Source organism: Halichoeres trimaculatus, unplaced genomic scaffold (genome assembly GCF_033239565.1).
Source record: "Halichoeres trimaculatus isolate MK-OKI-2021-1 unplaced genomic scaffold, fHalTri1.1 fHalTri1_scaffold_4, whole genome shotgun sequence".
NCBI classification, from domain to species: domain Eukaryota; kingdom Metazoa; phylum Chordata; class Actinopteri; order Labriformes; family Labridae; genus Halichoeres; species Halichoeres trimaculatus.
The window spans coordinates 24,801,222-24,821,693 of NW_027437182.1; the positions used below are offsets into that span (position 1 = coordinate 24,801,222).

The 20,472-nt window shown below is 41.8% G+C and overlaps 1 protein-coding gene across 1 annotated transcript in view; it reads left to right on the plus strand.

Moving 5' to 3' along the window:
* Nucleotides 1-3,907: 3,907 nt before the first annotated feature.
* fgf22 (fibroblast growth factor 22) overlaps nt 3,908-20,472 on the plus strand; it is a 33,737-nt gene continuing 17,172 nt past the window's right edge. The window contains exon 1 of the mRNA XM_074668026.1: nt 3,908-5,037. Within this exon, the coding sequence (XP_074524127.1) occupies nt 4,677-5,037 (361 nt within the window). The 5' untranslated portion in view covers nt 3,908-4,676. The remainder of the gene's footprint in view (nt 5,038-20,472) is intronic.

A 20,472-nucleotide genomic window follows, 5' to 3' on the forward strand; every position in this document is an offset into this window, starting at 1 on the left:
AGGGATCATCAAATTTACTTCTTGGGTGACAAAGCCTACCACTGACTGTTGCTTTGCCGCACTTTCCACTGCATGCTTTAGTGTCTCATGGCTGTGCATAGCTGTTGATGACTTGTGATATGCTAACCCAACCTTCTCGTTCTTGTTTTGGCTGTAAATCCTCCAGCCTGTTCACTTCTGGTCTGGCTCCATTCTAATGACAGTTTATCGCTGTGGTCAAGTTAAATACGATCTGGTTTGCGCACAGTTTGTTTTATTTTGAAAGTCATTGGACATTTTAGATGGTTTCTGTGCACAACATCCTGTCCCACTCAACCTGCTTTTTGTCATAAACTATTTTTTTCGGACATTCACCCAAAAGATGTATTTCTAGTCATCAAAATGAGCTACATTTTAATTATCTCTGTGCTTATGGTCTTGTGTGCTGTTGTACATCATACATAGGTATCAGGCTTATTTCAGACAGCCTGGTAACCACATACAGGAGCTCTAACCTAAATGACTTTGAACATTTAAATAGTGTAAATAATTGTAACTGATATTTTACAAAGAGATCAAATTTGTGAATACTTTTTTTTGTTTATAATAAAAAAGCTTGTTTGTCATTCTACTCTCTCTACATGACTGTAAAGAGTTTGAATAAGAAGCACTGGTTGTTGTGTATCTTAATTTAACATTGGCATTTGCTCTTCACAGAGAGTGTAAGGCCCTGTTTACAAGACAATGTTTCATCCAAAAACACTAAAACGCAGTGAAAAAAATCTGCGACAACACGGAAATGCTGAAGGGCTAAAAATGCTGTAGTAAGCATGCCAGACCTATAGCTGGCGTTATAACTGTTTTGTCCAGAAGCAGCTTCGGGGAAATCTCCACCAAAGTAGAGTTGAGCTGATCATCTGGTGTATTGGGGGATACTAAGTGCAAAAGTGGAGCAACAGATGCACATTTTGTTGAAAGACAGTCAGCAGATCGACAGATTGAGCAGCACAAGCATGGCACCGTAGCGACGATCGTAACAACAGAACGGTTGTCCTGTTGTATGCGCTTGCGTAAAGCGTAGTGTGATGTCAGCATTTCCACTGAAAACGCCAGCTTACTGTCGACATGGCAATGGTATCGGCAGCGTCTCAGAAAAATCCCACTCTGGAGGCTGTTTTGAAAAGTTTGCGTTTTAGGCCAACTGAAATAAGGTTTACGAGTAAACGTGAGGCTGAAATGCAACAATACTTTAGACCCTAAAATCGTTGTCGTGTCAACAGCCCCTGAGAAATCCTGCTCCCTCAGAACCGTGTCAACAGTAACTTTGTCACAGGTGCCATATTCTACTTGATGATATGACGCCACTGGCCTCACATATTTCCTTAAATCATCTTGTACTTTGTTTATCATGGAGCCTTACGGCCAATATTCAAACATCTTGTTTAATTTGAAGAAGTCTTCCCTCCGATTACACTTCATATGAGGAGATGGAGCCTAACACTGTTACTTTGCCAAGCCTGCAAGCACTCAGATGTCCCGCAAATTATTTACATGTTGGGGTTTTCTTGAAGATGAGGAAGGAGCTTCATACAACACTTAACAAAAAACACATTCCCAGCATGCTCCATCCCTCTCCCTGAATCACTAGTTCAAGTGATTTAAAGTTTCTTACTTAGATTTAACTTTCAAGGACAGAACCGGGAGGAGAGAAAAGACAAGTTAAGACCGGAAAGCCAGCAGAAGTTAACAGACACAGCAGCATGGTTTAATTGAGGGTGAAAGAGGGTGATTTTTACGAAGGGCCCACATAGATCTGTGCTGAAAGTGCTTTGATGAGGAGCCTGGTGAGCACCAAAGACCTGAACATACCATAAGGTAGACAGGAATGGCTTGGGGGATCAGGGGGCTGGAGCTGGGAGTTGGGAGAAAGAAATGACTGGTCTCTCTCTCACAGCTTTTTTATGATGGTTAGGTTTAAATGGGGTCTAGGGGGACAGCAAGTCTCTGGGGGCAGTTAACAAGCTAAAGGGTGTGAAGTGACTGTCACCCTCTTTGAGCACTTACTACTCAAACACACCTCAGCGCTGGACAAGCTGAGCCTCAGGGTGGTACTTGTAATTGCAACAGTGGCTCTTTTAAAAAAGGAGGTCAATACCACCACTAAGTGGACAGCCCCATGTAGGAACTTCTGCATCTTTCCCTATTTTACTTCAAGATTTATAAAAACTTGTTTTGATGTTAATGAATTATGTGTTTTAAGTTGCATACATTGCAACCAGATTACCATGCACACTCATATGGAGGTATCTGTAATACAAGATCAATTTAAAGGTCTTGGGATTGAGTTTCAGCAAATGCCTTGAAGCAATTTTGCTCTCCAGAAAACTTCCCAAAATGCTGATGTTGATTCTTTGAAACCTCAAAAAATACTCCACTTCTCTGACTTCAAACGGAAGCAAAAAGCTTCTAAGACCAATAACTCTTTGTATATCTGCAAATCATAAACACATATTTGTTAAACATTAGGCATAGTTTAACAAGCTTGATTTGAATATACTGTGCAGATTTTAAACTGTTGGACGTCTTACAATGAACAGGAATAAAGGCCAGATGGCAAACGTTCGTCCTGTGTGATGACCTCCTTAACAATCAGTTAAGTCAGCAATGTGCAAATTCTGTGAAGCTGTGTACCACTTTGTGGAACCACCTGTTTTTTTGGAGTTAGCAATCCTGCTAGTAAACAGCAACAGTAAATAGTTATGCTCAGTCTTGATAAGTTTAAAAAGCATAACTATTTGCCAACAACCAGTTTCTCAAGACTTTCCCCACTACACTGGTCACCTTTCATTTGAAACTGAGTCTTTAATCAACCATCGCCCCATGAAGTTGATTGACTAAATATTTTTTATTTATTTATTTTTTTTAACCGAACCTTTTTTCTTTGGATACATGGACTACTAAGGAAGAAAAGTAGCTAAAAGATGACTCTGCCCCTGCTGCAAGCCAGTCACTTACCCTAATCATTTTAATCCTGTCTGATTGTGTGCAATCAGTGATTGTGGCTGCACCAGCATGTTTTTTAATGAGCTTTTACAGGGATATAGTGTCAAAAATGTGTATGACCCACCACTAAGAAATCCAAGGTTGCTACAACAAAAAAATTATTCATGAGTGAGATTAACTCTCACTCCTGTTAACTAGAATAAGTTGATTAAGTTTTAATGCCTAACTCTAAACAGGTTTAGATCATGGCTTGTAAAAAAAAAAAAAGAAGAAGACAGGAGTGCTTGAAGTCACAAAGAAGGTGTTCTTCATTTCCGCTTTGCCCTCCCAAATTAAATGGTGAAGATCAGAGAGGGCTGATATATTAAAAAAGCTGATCAGACTTCATCTGGACTAACTCCAGTGGCACTCCTGCAACCTGCTCTGTTTTTGCAGACGCTTGATGATTCAAACCAGCAGCCATAAAAACGAAAGGCTCCCTTAATTTGCCCCATGTGGTTTCGGAGAAGAAAGAGAAGGGAAGGTGTCAAAAAAACGTCTCCTAGTTGGCTAAACGGACAGTTATGGAGTCGATTTGACTGAAAAGGCTTGACCGTTCACATCAAGTGGAGACTGTCGAGGTCATGGGATCGGAAGGTGATGTAAAGTCTTTCCAGGTGTCTGTGGCCAGAAATAGGGGGGAGGAAAAGAAAGGAAAAATAAAACCCTCAGGTGAATTCATAGACTTTTTTTTGGAGAATAACTTTTGTGAGATAATAGAAAGAGGATGGTGCTTTATTGAGGCTTTCTCATTTGTTTGAAATGTTTATGAATGAGTGCAGTGGCCCCACCCCCCCTCCACCCTCTCCATTCCAGCCCCCAGATGCTGGCCCTGCCCAGGATAAAATGCAGCCCAGCTCAGTGCCTTCACAGAGGAGAGGGCTGACTGACTGACTGCACACAGCAGAGCGTGATGCCTTTCAGTGACTGCTTCACCACCCCGTGCTGGCTGACACACACCCGCTGACTGCCGCTCACTCTGACACTTCCAGACACACTCTCACTGCCTCTCTCTCTTTCCCCCTCCCATACTCACTCACTTGCTCACTCCCTCTCTCTTCCTCTCAGTATCACACACTCACACATACACACACACACACACACACACACAGTCACTCATTCAACTCCCTCTCAGCCACGGGTCAGCAGCTCAGACAGGCACCTTGTTTCTATTCAGCTGGAGAGACTAGAGCATCGCAAGGTGCACACACATACTTGCAAACACTTGTAGGAAAACACACACAACCATACACACTTTGACACACATACGCATCCTCATACATCCACGGACTTTATCTGTGGTACTGGAAAGAAGAGCTCAGTCAAAGGAGGAGAACAAACAGAGAACAAGGAGGACACCAAAGAGGAACTTCTAAAGATGGACCCATGAAATTACACCTTTTGAAGAAGGACAAACAGAGCTGAAAACTAAAGATGACTTCTGGAGAAACTCTGACAACCTTGTTAAAGTAGAAGGGCCTGCTTTACACCCAAAGCAGAGATCTGTGACACCTGGAGGATCTGCTTTGAGCAACATTTCCATCCCTTCAAACTTCAGGACTCACACTCTCCTGTAATCTCTCTTCTGGGAACATCTCCTGATCATCAGCATGCCTACAGCTTGCACGAGGTGCACCTTGGGAGTCTGACCCACCATGTGCAGATGGACTCCGTCCGTAGCTCATCTCTGTCCTGAGCCTGCCCTCGGCACCGCCACTGCTGGGCGACCTGTCCCCCTGCCCAGTGCAGCCTCCCTGTGCCTGGCATGCTTCACCCTGCTCCTGGTCACCTCTGGCACTGCCACAGGGGCCTGTCCACCTGGGGTAGGGCATGAACCTTTACAGGTGCTGGCGAGTGGCATCAACTGTTCATGGACATTGGAGAGACACACTCGCAGTTACAATCACCTGGAGGGCGACGTCCGACTACGGCGACTCTACTCTGCCAACAAGTTCTTCCTCTGCATCGACAAAACCGGCAAGGTGGATGGCACGCGGCGGAAGAATTACGCAGACAGTAAGTAGCTGGCACAGCTGGGTTCTTTATCTTGAATAGGTGCCACTGAGCAGACAGGATCCCCTGTGACGTTTGCACTCAAGTTTTTATAGCTGGACTCTCTTATCTCTTTACTTTTATTGCAGTTCATAGGGATATCCCATGTTCCATCTCTGCTGAGTTATTTGTGTTGTGTTTAGAGCATGAGAGACGCGTTGCTAGGTGAAGAGGGAGTACCCTAGAGTGGATTAAAGCTCCACATGGGACAGACAACACAGCAAAGCTGACTTGAGGAGAGACATCGAGCATCAGTTGCTGATACAAAATAAGTTTGGAAAAAGCTTCAATGCATGTGGGGATTGACTTGTTAAAACGGTGCTGAAATTGCATCTAATGTAAGTAGCAGCTGTACATGTTTCTGCCACAGATGCTGACAAGGGTTCACACGTGTTACGCACAGTTTGATCAGTCATAAGGACTGCAACTGCAGATTTAAAGTGCTGCCAAACAACAAGAAGAAACAGTTGTTCTTTTTTTTGCGGGGGGCCTTTCTTCCTCCTTGCAAGCATGCACTCATAGTGGATGCAGGTTTGTCAATCAGTGTGTTCTTTCAGAGCCTGACCAGGTCAGATGTGCAGACTTTTGTCAGGATCTGACCTCCCTCTCCATGAGTCATCAGCTGACTGATGGACTGACTGGAGAGCTTTCAGAGACATCTTTGCCTCTGAGTGTAATATTTATGCATCTAGGCGTTAATGCCTTTTTATAAAAGTGCGTGAGTCAGAGTTTTTCCATGCAGCTACTGGGGGCCAGAGCAGCTGCTGCATCCAGACACTATTTCAATAAGCTCCAAGCTGCAGGCTGGATGACATTTTTTAACCTGTCGGGATTAGTCATCTGGAACAATCTTGAAAAGCCACACACGCTGTAGAAATTCAAGTGGAGATGAATTATTGCACTGTTAAATTTGGACCTGTGAGCTTCTCCCAGTTGGGATATTATTCCCTCATGTTAGTGGTAATATATGTCAGCTACCATAATAAAGTGTTACGCCCAGAATTAACTTGAGTTTCACACTTCAGAGATCATGCTGGAAGAGTGACTGTGACAGTGTGGGGTGAGTTTGAACTGGAAGTGTTTAAAGTATTTGGAAAATGCTTTAAGAGTTTGAAATGTATGCTTATTCTTTCCATAGTTGTGTCATTAATGCATAGGTGGTTGCCGTAACTCTTCATAAAAGGGCATGGTCCCCTTTAATGTAATGCCTTCATATGATTCAGCCATAGTCCTCTCATTTCCTTTGGTGGAAAGAACGATGTGCTAACACGGAGTGAGGGTGTGTACCTGCACTCTGAGCTGAGCGCAGTGCCAAACCTGTGGTCATGTAGAGCTTCTTGTCAGTTTGTGGTTGTGCCTTACAGTGAGGCAGATCTGGTTTAAGGTTGTTTTGAGGTCTGACTCTGTGTCTGCATGAGGCCACCAATCAGACTGAAAACCTCCTGACCCTGGCCAGCTCTTGATACTGATACGGTTGCCTTGCTATAGACTAGAGTGGCAGGATAAGCAGAAAGTGGTACATTTTTAATGGTAGGAGCTGTGACAAAGATACTGGGGTGCTTCATCAGTGTTTCAATTAAAAAATGTCCTTTAAAAAATTTTTTTTAAAAAGGGTTTTAAATGTATAAACTTAGATGAAATCTTGGATTACAGAAAAATTTTATCATTTAAAAACAAAATGTATCTTTATATATACTTGCCCAGAAATGTCTAATGATGGATAGATGGGAAAACAAATCAGATTCTTTTTATTTCAGCAAAGATTTTTGGTGAGTGGTGAGTCCAGTAGTCACAGTTGATTGTTTACAGACAGCATGAGGATATTTGTAGTTAAAGGACCTGTGAAGGATTTTTAACTGATTTGGAAATAGTTTCATTCTTGTATCGTCAACCTGTTACGACCAACATAATAAAATTAGACTACAGCTTGATATTCTGTCGTCACCTAAAATTGGTAAATTTAAATCTCTTATGGTTAAGGCAAGCAAAGAGAAGATGTAAAGTACTCCTTCCAGCACAAGAGCCGCAGTTTTATGGCAGTGAGTAATGGTGCTCATGGGAAATGGGGTCTTAATCTCAGAAAAACACAATCAGTTTCTTTCAAAAGGGTCAAAGAATCAACACAACATGCTAGTACCTCCTGGTGCCTCTAAACTACACTATTAACACTTGAATCGAATAAAACAATGTGAAATATTCCTTTGTCAAAGGGGCCAAAAATCTACGAAGTGATACTACTAAGCTTGAGACTCTTTATCAGAGCGCTTGAAATAAAAGTTGCAGTTTGTTGCATTTTTTTGCAGCCAAGTGTCATCTTCAGGTCCTTGGCAGGTCACAATTAAAACATGCAGGTATAAAACTACTTTTATAGCAGGTAGTTTTTAAAACACAACAAGAGAAATACAGGTGAGCAGAAGTTTGGAGCAAGCAGTTGTGTTTTGCCTTTATTAATAATTTTGCAATGCTCCTTTATTCTCTGCACACATTGCAACTGATCTTAGCTAAACACACAGTAGCTGAGATCTGAGCGCTGTCCGGAGCCTGAGCTCCAACAAAAGCTGCCCAGCAGTCCGGCCGACCCCTCCTCTGTCCTCTGTGTTGCCCTTACACTCTTGTCGACACAGCTACATTACCCCAACAGCGGTTTGCCTGCTACACCCAGGCCCCGGCCTTCACCTCACCCCACTCAGTTTTTCCAGCCCTGACTCCCAACTCCCTCTCAGGTGCAAAAACAGTTGGAATTAGTCAACAGGCACAGTGCTAATTGAGGTTTGGAAAATATTGTATCAATCCCAGTGGAGCAGGGGCATGGAACAGCTGAGGGAAGAGACGCGAGAGCGAGACAGAGAGAGGGGCTGACTTTGATGGATGGAGGGTTGAAAGGACAAGAGAGCAAGAGAATGTCTCATACATTGTAAGGGGATGCATTTTAACTTTCTAAATGTAAAACTTTGGTGCAAATTGTGTTTTCTTTAAGTTTGACAAGCACAAGTATGCATCAAAGTCATCCAAATACCCACATGTATGTTTGACAGATAGTTAAAACAGACAGGACAACCTGAGAGTGTCAACGGTTGGTCTTGAAAGTCTTCTGAGGAAAAAAAAAGTCCTTCCTTGTGTGCACACAAGCTGAACTGCACACAAACACACTCAAACGCACACAAACACTATCGTTTCAAGTATCCATTCCTGATTCCTTGATCAGGTTTGAGCAGGCTTTGAGCTTTCAGAGCTCTCACTGCATTTGTTAATCAAACCAGAGAGATAAAAATCAGGTAAGATAATACCTTATCTGTCCATGGTTTGTGTAACTGTAGGCTCTAAAAATAGATTCACATATAATCACAAACCACTTCATAAACAAAGTTTCTAAAAATAACTCAGCTGAAATAACCACAACAAGAGACACGGTGCTGTTATGAGACGCTGCAGAGGAGGGCCTCGATGTGTTTTTCTTTTGACCTATGGCAAAGCAAAAAAGGATTGAGGGGAAAAACATACCCCAATGTTTACAAAAGCTCCAGAGGCAGGTACACATCATATCCTGTCCTGGGTCATCGGTCAAAGCTTGCTAATTAGACAGAGCGACAGTTCAACAGCTGTGTGGGCACACCCAGAAACCATTTCATGATCAATTTATGCAGAAAATCAGAAGGTCAAGTAGAGTTAAAAAGAAAAAAAATCTTCAGTTAGTATTATAAATTGTACTCAGTACAAGAGGGCTGATTAAAATTTAATGGCTTTAATTTGAGCCTGTTTCCTTTTATCATTTTTTTCCCCAGATTCTCAGGTGATTTTTGGCGTAAAATGTTTTTTTCATTGCACTCTAAAGGATGTGCTGTCAAATTTTGTGAGTGTGTGGCTGAAAGCATCAAACACATGTGCAGCCTCCAGGCATTGACAGCCTATTCACCCCTCAGAAATAAGGTCACTCCATCAATCGGCTATACAGCACAGGTCACCGCGTTCATGTTAGCATCATTTTACTTTTACAAGCAAGCAACTCTGGCAGCTAGGGAGTGTTGTGTTTACAAAATTTTCCTCAGTGTGCAACATTTTACTGTTTGATGTGAGCGTTTTCTAAGTTCATATGTGTGTTTGACTTGGTCGGGACCCAAGGGAGGAAATCTTCCACCCCTCTGAAAAAAAAAAATGTTGTGGAAATTATTCAAACTTGTTTCAGACAGGGGAAACTGTCACTCGCCAAGGAGAGAGTGACTTGAATATGAAATGGGAAAAGACAAGCAGAGTGTTACAGACAGATGACTAAATGCAATTGAAGGCTTTGACCAGTTCGACAGCATTTACAGTGATAAAAACATCACCCTCCACACATTCAGCTAATAAATGAAGACTGTAAATAACACTTAGGTAACATTTAATGTAACATGTTTTTTGCAGAAATTTCTAGATATGTAAACATTCCTGAAATGGGAGGATTCATTTATTCTTTTAAATCAGCTTAGGTCAACTTGTTGTATCATGTGTTGTACATCAATCCCAACTACTCATATCTACTGTTTGCACTAGTGTTAAGGTATCATACAGATGCTTTACTCTTGTCAAAGGGTTTTGTAATAGTAAAAATCTCCAAAGTCACAGTTTAAAGTACTAAACAATGTTAATTTAAAATCCACAAAGACACAAAAGAGCGTATTTGAACACAGTTCCAAAAGTTGGTCTGAGCATAGGCTCCACCAGGGTGAAACCTGGACTAGCATGGCCAATCAGACTTCGTAGGTACCCTGGTAGGAATGGGAATCAAAAACCGGTTGCGGTTGAGAATTGATAAGAAATGTTTCAATCCATTGATATCGTTAGCGTTTGTGCTTAACAATTCCCTTATCAATTCTTTACATTGTGTCGGAGCTGCCGGGCCTTACGTTGACTAGTCTGTTGTAGCTGTCTAAGCTTAGCAAAAACGTTTCCCAAGAAAACTCTGATTCAGGATTTTCAGCTTGAAGTTTTACTGAAGAACTGACTTCATAAAGAAATCTACATTACTCTCTTTCAGCAGATTCATATTCAGTACATTCGAAATGGTATAAATCACCTTATTTACCAAAATATCAAAATAGTGCAAGCTTGATGCTAACGTATATGGGAAACTGCATTGATATGCTAGCAGTTAGCATACATCAACTACAGCTTCAGAATAGAATTTCAACTTTCATCACAGAAACATATCACATCAACTCTTTGTAAAAAAAATACTGAGAATTTCAAATGTCAAAAGCTAACAGGCAATTGAAAGGCTCATGGCTGACTTCATAACTACGGAAAGCGTCCAAACAACTTAAACCATCGCTATGACCACTTTGAGACACTAGATGGCCTACTTGAATTATTAATATATTACAACACAGTACATCAATGTCACAATGTGTGCAATTTTTACCTGTTTCTGAATAATTATGCCCAGAAATATTCAGACTCAGGGACCAATTACATTTTATTCACTTACAGTATAAACTCAATTAAATGTTGTTGACACAGAAAACCTGTAAAGCTGCTTTTTGTTCCAAGAAAATTCACCACAGAAATTAATAAGGGAATCGATAAAGAAACAGATCGATAAGCAGAATCGATAAGGGCATTGGTATTGACAAAATCGTATCAGTTCCCATCCCTATACCCTGAATGACTTCCCTGGTATTGCCCCTAGCCACCACATGACCATGGTATCTTTTTGCGGTGAGCAATGCAAATAATGCAAAGTCTCATTAGTATGAGCCACTTTAAGTTTGTTTTTCTGTGAAGTCACTGACAAATGTTCAGGTCATGGGTTGCAGATTTTTGGCCTGTGTCACAGGCACTGCTACTTATTTAGGTTTTGCCTTTCCTTCTACATGAGCCACCTCACAGTTTCTCTCCTTACTCTCTCTGATAAAGTATAAAAGGATTGTTTTATTGGATTACTTCTTTATTTAAATAGCCATGTCCCTCCCTTTGGTTTTTTTTCTTTTGGCCTGTTTTTTCTTGGTTACACTGAACAAGACCTTTTTACTTTGTGTTACCGTCTCAGTCTGTCTTCCACTATGATTTTTTTTCATATAACCACCAGCTCACTATACATTATCATGCACTTAAAATTCTAATCAATGGAGTTCTGTTAAGGTTATTTTTTAGTGTTGTTTTCAACATGTGTGGTGAACTGGGAATGTGTTCATGGAATTTAGTTCAAGTATGATGTCAAAATATCAGCACATGCCAATCTGATTAAATTATTAGGTAGGCTAGCAAGCATTCATTGCCCTGAATGGTAAGATGTATATCCTGATACCTTTGTGAGATGTGAGTTATAAAAATAATACGAGTAACCAAGTAACAGGCAGATATGTAGTTTACTATGTTCAGTAGGGGTGAACTGATCACAATTTTCTGGACTATCACCGATCTTTAAAAAACCTGAACTGCCAATACTGATTTGAGCCATCGATACCATTTTTTTGTTTTTGTTTTTGCTTTTATAACTGACAGCATTTATCTTAATGTTTCAATCTTATTTTATTGAAAATCATTGAACAAAAACCTGTGAAACAATAAAATCTTTATGGCATAACTTACACAACCAATAAAGTGTCCTGGGTTTTAGGTCTCAGAGTAAAAATGCAACAAGACTGGCTGTCAGACCTTCTTGGAGGTATATAGGTTGAGTTTCATATGTAAGGATGGGCCGATCACCAGTCACCGATCACCAATACCCCAAAATTAAGGAAATAGGCAATGTTCAGTTTCAATTTTTATTTTTTTTTTAATTAAAATAACTCACGTTTCAGGAGGCTAACATGAGTATTGTCACTTTTAGCGAGCATAGAAGAAAGTATTTGAATCTCATGTAAAAACAAAAGTGTTTCCTACAAAGTATTTGATCATTAGCAGAGGAGCCCCTAAGGTCTTATGCTTGACAAGTGGGGACCCAAAACTTTGATCTGCCCCTTTAAATCTACCTCTGAAATGTACATTGAAGGAACCGTTACAAGTACGTTATTTTCAAGCTAATGTGAAATCAGAACACTCTAAAACGCCACAGTTCTCCCTTATTACAACACGTCTTTTCTGTACTGTCTGCCGTGTTGAAGGTGTCAGAAAGTTTATTTTGCCTTGGCAGCTCTTCATCCTTGCCATGACTCACCATTAATTCTGTTAAAGCTCAGACGGGGACGTGTGACTGGATCAACAGCACCAGGGGCTGGAGGGGCTACAGAGGGAAGCACCTGGCTGAAGGAAGTGCTTTGGTGTTTTGAATCCTGAGAATACACATGTTAATGAGGCTAGGAGAAGGGCCGGGGTGTGCTCTGCTCCGTATTGAGGTGGAAATTAAAGGCTAGAGGAGTGCTGGAGCGTTTCCCGTCGCTCATTAGGCATTATGCAAGGTCTCCTCTGGGTCGTCTCATCTGAGAGGGGATTCGTGGACATTTAGGATGCCAACGGGAGGGTAAAATCCCACGAATCATGCATTTATTAGCCCCACCTATAAGGACGGTTCATGGCCTCAACCTGTGGGAGACAAATGAAGATCTACCCTTTCCTGGCTGTTTTTGGAGTTAAAAGGCTGAAGGCTAAATAAAACTTCACTGGCACACGCATGCATCTTGACTACTCATGTTTAGTCTCTCGCTAATGCACACACACCATCGCCATCCTGGGAACATTGCAGGACAAGAGTGTCAGTGTCACCCTAATTAGCCGAGCTCCCTGGTTTCTGCCATCAGGGTTTGATATCATGAATGGGCTTAGAAATGTAGCAATTAGTAGCTAACAACCTTTAGCAGTCTGGCTGTGGCTTCTCACTGGGATTTACTGGGTTCATCAGCAGGTTTATAGAGTCTGACTTTGGCTCCAGCAGCCAATTCTTTAATAGCATCCCACCGCTTTGGACATCCTGTGGGTGTGAAGAGAACACAAAGGAGAAGATTTCACAGTGCCAGTAACCAGCAGCTCAGATCTTGAGGCCATTGATAAAAGATGTTTGCACCAATGTTCTGCAAACCGTCTTCAAAGAAAAGACTGACACTTAAAAACATAGTTCAAGTACATAAACTGTGAAATGTGTGAAGGAATTAAAAATATGACCTTTTGGAAAATGAAGTGTTTAAAAGGGCAAGATTGAGGCTATTCAAATTTTACTTAGGCCAGGAAAAAGTAACCATTAGGCTTGGTATTGGTTTCAAGCTTTTTCCCATGTGCACTGTATTTGAAGTCATTTAAAAGATACTCTCAGTTATTTAGGTGCCAAACATAATAAAAAATGAACAAAAAAACTGAATTGTGCCAGCTGAAAAAAGCTAAACAGTATGTTTTAAAACTGCCCCAGAGAATTTGGCCTTTGCTTCCAAGAGAATACATTTCCATTTTAATAACTGTTTGCTTTTTGTGAAAGGTGTAAAATTAGTAAGAATTAGATCAGCTGGGAAAAGTAGGCCAGCTAGTGTTACTCATGCGGCACCACATGTTTGAAATCACTCACCAAAAGGAAATTCTCACCCAAAAGCGGCCGGCACTCACATCTCAAAGTCCTCTGATGCATGCACACACAGACACACACTGACATAATCAGCGTATTGAATCAGGAAAGACAGGTCTTGCCTGAGTCTTAAATAGACCAAGACAGATTAATGGTCTTGTTTTGACCCTTCCAATAAAGCCTCTCACCTCCTTGCTCAAAACGAGCCAGACATCATGTCTTGGAAGGCGTTTAACCACTGGCCCAGGAATAAAGAAGCTGAAAGAGAACCCCTACTGTCGAGAGGAAAAAGAAACAACTTGGCATCCCTAAATACAGCCACGGCTGACTGGTTAAAGCTACAGGAATTTGAAGGTGTTTCGACTTAGCTTTAAATCACAAGGAGCCTCAGACTGGGAAGTAATAATAGCAGGAATGTCATGCACCTGTTGCCCTAAAGACAGGTATCCCTCCGTGGAGGATTTGGCCTGAATCATGAAGAGCACAAAACCAGGCAGAAAAATCAGGTGACTCAATCTTAATATTTAGGTAAACCTGGGACTCCCTACCCTTCTCTGCCTAAAACACAGTCACAGGGACATGTGGGAGTTCCTTACTTCCAGTAGACTTTGAGTTTACTCTTAGCCACAAACAACTCACTCATACAGACAACAACCACAACCAACCCATTGATCTCTGTGGCTAAATATTGACTTGCTGTTTAGCAATCAAGCCATAAAAATTCAGTCTAAGGTGTTTGACCATTTGTGAAAGACAGGAAACTGATCTACACTGTAATCCTCTTTAGAAAATATTCTTTTTAGTAGACTAAGAATCATAAAATGAAAATGACATATTTAACAAATCTGACCAATAACAGCACAGGTCCAGGGGTGACGCAATTAAAAAAATTGTTAACACTTTTGAACACATCTGCTTTGTAAGATTAGTTATGCCCACCAAAAAAGCAGTCAGCTTTCTGAAAATTACCTCCACAGTGACGTCAGCCCGGTCTCCATAGTCATGAAGAGTTATCCTTTGACAAAAAGACAAAGTAAAAAGGATAAGGCAAAAAACAGGACAGATTCAGAACATCTGCAATGGTTTTTGTAACTTTTAAAGCTGATTTGATGCTGCTGTAAATGGTAATCATTAGGAGTGGGAGAAAAAAATCAAAAATTGATATATCAGGATTCTTTTGTTGGACTATATCAAAATCTGGATTCTTTGTCTAAAAAAAGAAAAAAAAGATTACTGTTTTTTCATACTCACATTCTTCATTTCAGTCTTTGCTTATGAACTGGATTGGAAAAAAAGTTACCACTTTAGAGGGTTAAATGTTTCTCTTTGACTCACGTGATGTGCATTTTATGGGAAAATATGGCTCCTGATATAGTTTGTAGGCATCATCATCATCATCATCATTTAACTTTTTCACATGGTATGATGTTAAAAAACAAACTAAAAATTGCAGAAATCGTAAATATCGTAAATATTGAAGAATCACGATTTAGATCGAATCAGTACTCCAGAAATTGTTATAGAATCGAATTGAATAGCATTTTGCCCCAGCCCTTGTTATCATCAGTGTTTGGCTTTTTTAATCTTAGAGCACCAGTAAGAGTACATTTATCATGCATCTCACATGTTTAAAACAGTGCATATTGTGGGAAAGGGACCGTAACAACTGATCATTGAGTTCTCTGAGATGACAATGGATGTATAGTCTGATTTTTCTAGGACATGGATGGAAGTGTACAGAATGCAAAAAGATAGACTGATGAAACGTGTCAGAGTTTGTCCATCAGGTTAATAACTTCAGCCTTTGAGCTTGTGTGTTTGAAGATGAGAGGGGTTACTTCAGATGGGAAACAGTTTGCGCAATTTTTATTTTTCTTGAAAAAAGATTCTAATACGAGAGGCTGAAAACAAAGGCAGCTTCAATGTAGGTCTGTGCATACCAACAGGTTGAAACCATTCTGCATCTCCATATTACACCTATCTACTGGTACCTGCTTTGTATCTCTCTGGCCATTTTGCAAAGTGAACATGAGAAGGAAGTGAGTATCATGTCAGGGCTCTTTGAATGTGTGTGTACGCCTAGAATGCATGTGCCTGTGTTTATACTTGTGCCATTGCAGGAGCATGAAGTGGACCCTAAACTGAAAAAGATGTGCGTTTGCTTTCCCTAATGGCTAATATGAACCAGACTTTACCCTGCACTCAATTCAGACCCTTGTGTGTGTGTGTGTGTGTGTGTGTGTGTGTGTGTGTGTGTGTGTGTGTGTGTGTGTGTGTGTGTGTGTGTGTGTGTGTGTGTGTGTGTGTGTGTGTGTGTGCTTGTGTTTTTTTCCCGTCTGGAGCACCATGCTCCTCATTAGAACACAGAGTGTGGCACCAAGGTTTGCAGTTGAGGTGGGTGAGAATTGTCTGCACTTTGCATCAGCCGGCTGTGTCGACAGCGACAGTTTTAATCATAGATGTAGCTTCCTTCTTTCTGAACTACAAATTTATCATCGAGTTCTTCAGAGAAGTTGATGTAACATTTCAGTGTTAGTCTTTTGCTGTTGGATAAATTTGCACCCATTTCAAATGATTGGTTTGTACGCACTTTTTTTTTCCATGCAAGTGTAACTAAGATGAACTTTTCAACAGCATCTGAATCTGAATCGTCAAGTTTTCATCATACACTTACACGGGAACGAATAGCAATTTCCTTAATATTTCTACACACATATATCCCTTCACCATCCTTCCCTTTAGTCTCTCTTTTTATCTGCCGTACAGTTTCTACCTATCACCAGCTTCCTCTCTCCTGCTGTCTCCATTTCCCCCTGTCCTCCCCTGCAGTGGATAGGATTGGGGTCAGGGCCCTTTGGCCAGTGGAGCAAGTGACAGCTCTGACAGGGCCCTGATTTCACTCCATGCCCTCTGTCACCTCCCTGTATGCCCATCTCATTTTAATAATGTAAATATGGGGCAGGCAAAGGCCAGAGAGAATATTCTGTGTCCTGGTGCTCACTGACTGGAACCCTGCTGCACACCTGAGCTACACATGCACACACTTCCAGTCGGCACTTTACTCCCAACAACTCAAACTTTGTGGGTTTTAAAATGCTGTTTGAAATGGAACTAGAGCAAGCAGAATTATACTGTGAGCAACAGTACATTATCATATTTAATCGTTTTCCAATACTAGGTTGAGAGTTTTGCCATGAGGCACTTGTGCAGTTACACGTAGGAAACTGTTAACAAGGCTTTGTTTTCTCGTGATTATGTTTCCACTCAGAGTGGTTGACTCTGGTCTGGACACCCAACCAAACCAGCCACAGATGCCACTCACCAGCTTACTACAATTTAGCTTCACAGGGGAATGACCTCAGTCGACTGTGGATCCCGCCATCCCAGCTGTCCCTCCCAGCACAGGGCACCAAAGTGCAGGAAACTGCAGAAGCTGTGAGTCACAAAGCTCTTAGTGGGCAGATCTGGTCGTAACTATCTGTGAAGCCTTTGACAGCTTGCTGTTGACTTGTTACGGATGTGATGCATGATTTGGAGGCAGTTTGCCGTCCTTGATTAAAGAAAAGGCCCCTTGGTTGGTCAGACTGTGGCCCCTTGGTACCACAAGGCACAGACGAGCACACCATGGGCCTTCGTTAACCTTTTTCACCTCTGCAATCCCTCACCCTCTCTACACCAGACCACCTTCCAAGAGCTTGTCCGCTCCCTCAGGTTCTCCTCTTGTGTTACCTTTTGCTTGTAAATTTGATGTTTGATCAGCAGAGGGTCCTTGCCCTCTGATTTTGCATCCTGGGAGTCCATAATGAGCTGATTGATGTTCCATTAAGGCCAATCACAGCTTGGCATGTCAGAGGAAGTTTGTGTTTAGTGATGTAACTACCATGGAGAGCACGCTGACAGGACATACAGCTGCGCCAACCACTGATTGATCTGGAGAGTGTGTGTGTGGTAGAAAAGATGCCAGAGTCTTTGACCTTTCAGAATCAAATTCTTAAGAAGCTTTGTCATTGTTTTCTCTGGACTTCTGACTTTGTTCTTACCTTAGATGTCTGGTTCCAATCGGTCACTTTAGCAGTTTATTGAGTTTCATTGCGTAAACAGTGTATTTGAGTTGTCTCCAGCACACATTCACAGACATATCCAGATGTGGACGCTTCTGAATTTGGAGTTCTGGGTCATTTTGTCTAGGAATAAATCAAACAGAATAATCTGCTCTGTAAGGAGATGGAGGGTAATTGGTTACATTTGACCCCCGGCCTCGCAGACTGTGGGAACGCGGCCTTTATCTAACAACAGTAATTGGCTAATGAAACACTTCCGCAACCCCTCAGCTAGATTATCATCCACCGGTTGGGATTGGGTGAGGCATGAGTGTGTGCATTAGTGTGAGTGTGGCAGACACAAGTGGCCTTAAAGCCCTGTGTGTGTGGGCATGTGTGTGTATATCTGAGTTGTCCCAAGAAAATAGCAGGATGCGGAACTCCCTGTGGCCATCTCCACTTTGCTATCGCCATCATCAGTCTCATGGTGCCTGCAGCGTGCTGATACATTGACAGGCCACACATTAATCGTTGTGCGGTTGCCATTTCAAGTTAAATTTAGGTTTAGAAAAGGTTAATGTCATTCAAATGAAATCCCCGCCATAGGCAGGACTGTGGCCTATGATGGTGGTGCAGCCATAAGAATACTGAGTCTTTGCAACATTTAGCTTAACTCTTATTAACACAGTCATATGTGACAGCTTTGAGGCAGTTTTACTAGATTTTTTTTGTCAAGTTTCACATATGTTATTGTGTGATCATTTATTTGGGCGAAGTCATGCCCACACAAACTCAAGGACAAGAAAACCAGGGTGGGGAGGGTTGAGTTTTGGGGAGGGTAGGGGTGCAAAAAAAAAAAAAAGGCTAAAGTTACGCTGGTGAGACAATGTCTCTGAGGTCCCATCAAGTAAGCCATTCATAGATAAAGGCCGAACAGTTTGTGGAGCCAGGGAGACACTCCGATCGAGTGGGGCCCAGGGTGGCCTTGTCTTTTTGTCCCAAGCTGACCCCTGCTCTCCCGGCTGGCCTCTGCGCCCCTCACCTGGCCTGTCCCAGTGCACTGGTAACAGGATACCTGTAATTTGCTCTAATGGCCTTTGAAAGACCTGGCTGGGCTAATCCCTGGAGTGCTTCTCCCAGCAGCACCGTATGAAAGGGGTGGGGGGTAACAAGGCCGAGTGCGAGTCCTGAAAGAGGACTAGCCTCTTGATTGTGTGTGGGAGAATGTCACCCCATGCAGTCGAGGGAGTGTGGGAGTCAGCTTTCAGCAGCCACCACCGTGTGGCTTGTTCACAGGCTCAAAAAACTGGGCCTGTGCTTGTAGAGATTCTCTGGTTTACACCTCCCTCCATGGCTCGGTCTGGCAGGCATGGGAAACATGCGGAAGACAAGCCTGCACACAACTTTGAGAGAGTGCATTTTAAATTGTTTCCAGATTCCTTTGTAAATTGTGCAAAGTAGTTCTTCATGGATATTCGCTCACTCAAGAACAGAGGAGATTGGTATCTGCAATACAGCGGAGATGCGAGAAAGGAGGAAATGAAGTTTGAATGGTTTGACATGAAGCAAGATACTAAAAAATGGTCTTTTTTGGAGAGCATGGAACAGTCATGGAGATGGAGAAGAGAATATACCAGGGGAACTACAATCGGGAGAAAATATGGAAGAACACAAACAATCTGTAAATAAAGAATAAAGCTGTTTAAATGAGCCTATCTTTAATGTTTTCAGAGGGTGTACCTGATGTTAAAAATGATAACGGTAAAAATAGTAACAGTTTTACTATACAAAGGGGCATGGACTGAGATTTAAAAAAGGCAGGAGCAAAATAATCCTATCAGTCTCATCTCTTCTCAGGGGATTTTTATGGAATGTGGGAACAGCAAGTGATATGTGGGCAGGGAGGACCTGCCCTCTGCCAGCCTTTTCTCTCCTTTCTTCTCGTCCTTTCAATCCATCGACCCTAATCTTTTGATGTATTTTGCCGCATGCAAGTAGACGGACTCGCACACATGCAGACCAGCCTTCCTTCATCCTGCTTCCCCACAGTGTAGGGGACATTGTATGCAGCCATATTAAGGTGACAGCACACATGCTCACAGTGTGTACAGAGTGGTTAAAAGAGTGACAGCATGTTTAGATCTGTGTAAGTTCAAGTGTGTTAAAAAGAAAGAAGGCAGTGCAAAACAGTCCTGGTTCCTGTCTCCTTTGTTGTTACTTTAATTACGTCCCATTAAATTTCTCTTTGATCAAATCAAATATGACTTGTGTCAAAGGATTCCTGACTGTCCAGGAAGTCAGGGCTAATTGACAAAGGTGAAACACTGTTCAGACTCCGTTATTCAAGGAACATAACCAGATCTTAAAGGGACAGACTTTTATCATATAGACTGTACAAAACAAGAGTTATCACCCATTCATTTCTGTACAGGGCTTATGAAGCCTTCCACTGGGTTTCGGAAACATTGACCCCCAACTAACTTCCCTGCTTAGAAAATGTAAAGGGGTGAAGCTGAGGTGGGTGTAAGGCCTCCTAGCTGAAAGCTACAACATGCCTGCATGCTGTTTAAATCATACATGCCTCATTGTGAAATATATAACTCTGGGTGAGTTGCAAAATGTTTTACTTCCTGTGCCATTCTTTCAAATCAAGAAATAAGGTAATGAGACCAAAAACCTTTTTTTGAATGAAGATGTAACAATTCTGCTTTATGAAAGGGCATATGAGTATGACTTCTGACCAAAGGCTGTTAAATATGGACATAGCCCCTGTGACGTCACCCATTGGTTTCTTGGGGGTTGTTTTGATATCCAGTGATGGATGTTAAAAAATGCTAACTCAACCTAGCTATAGATCAGCCAGGATACAGGTTAACAGGTGGAGCTGGGGCA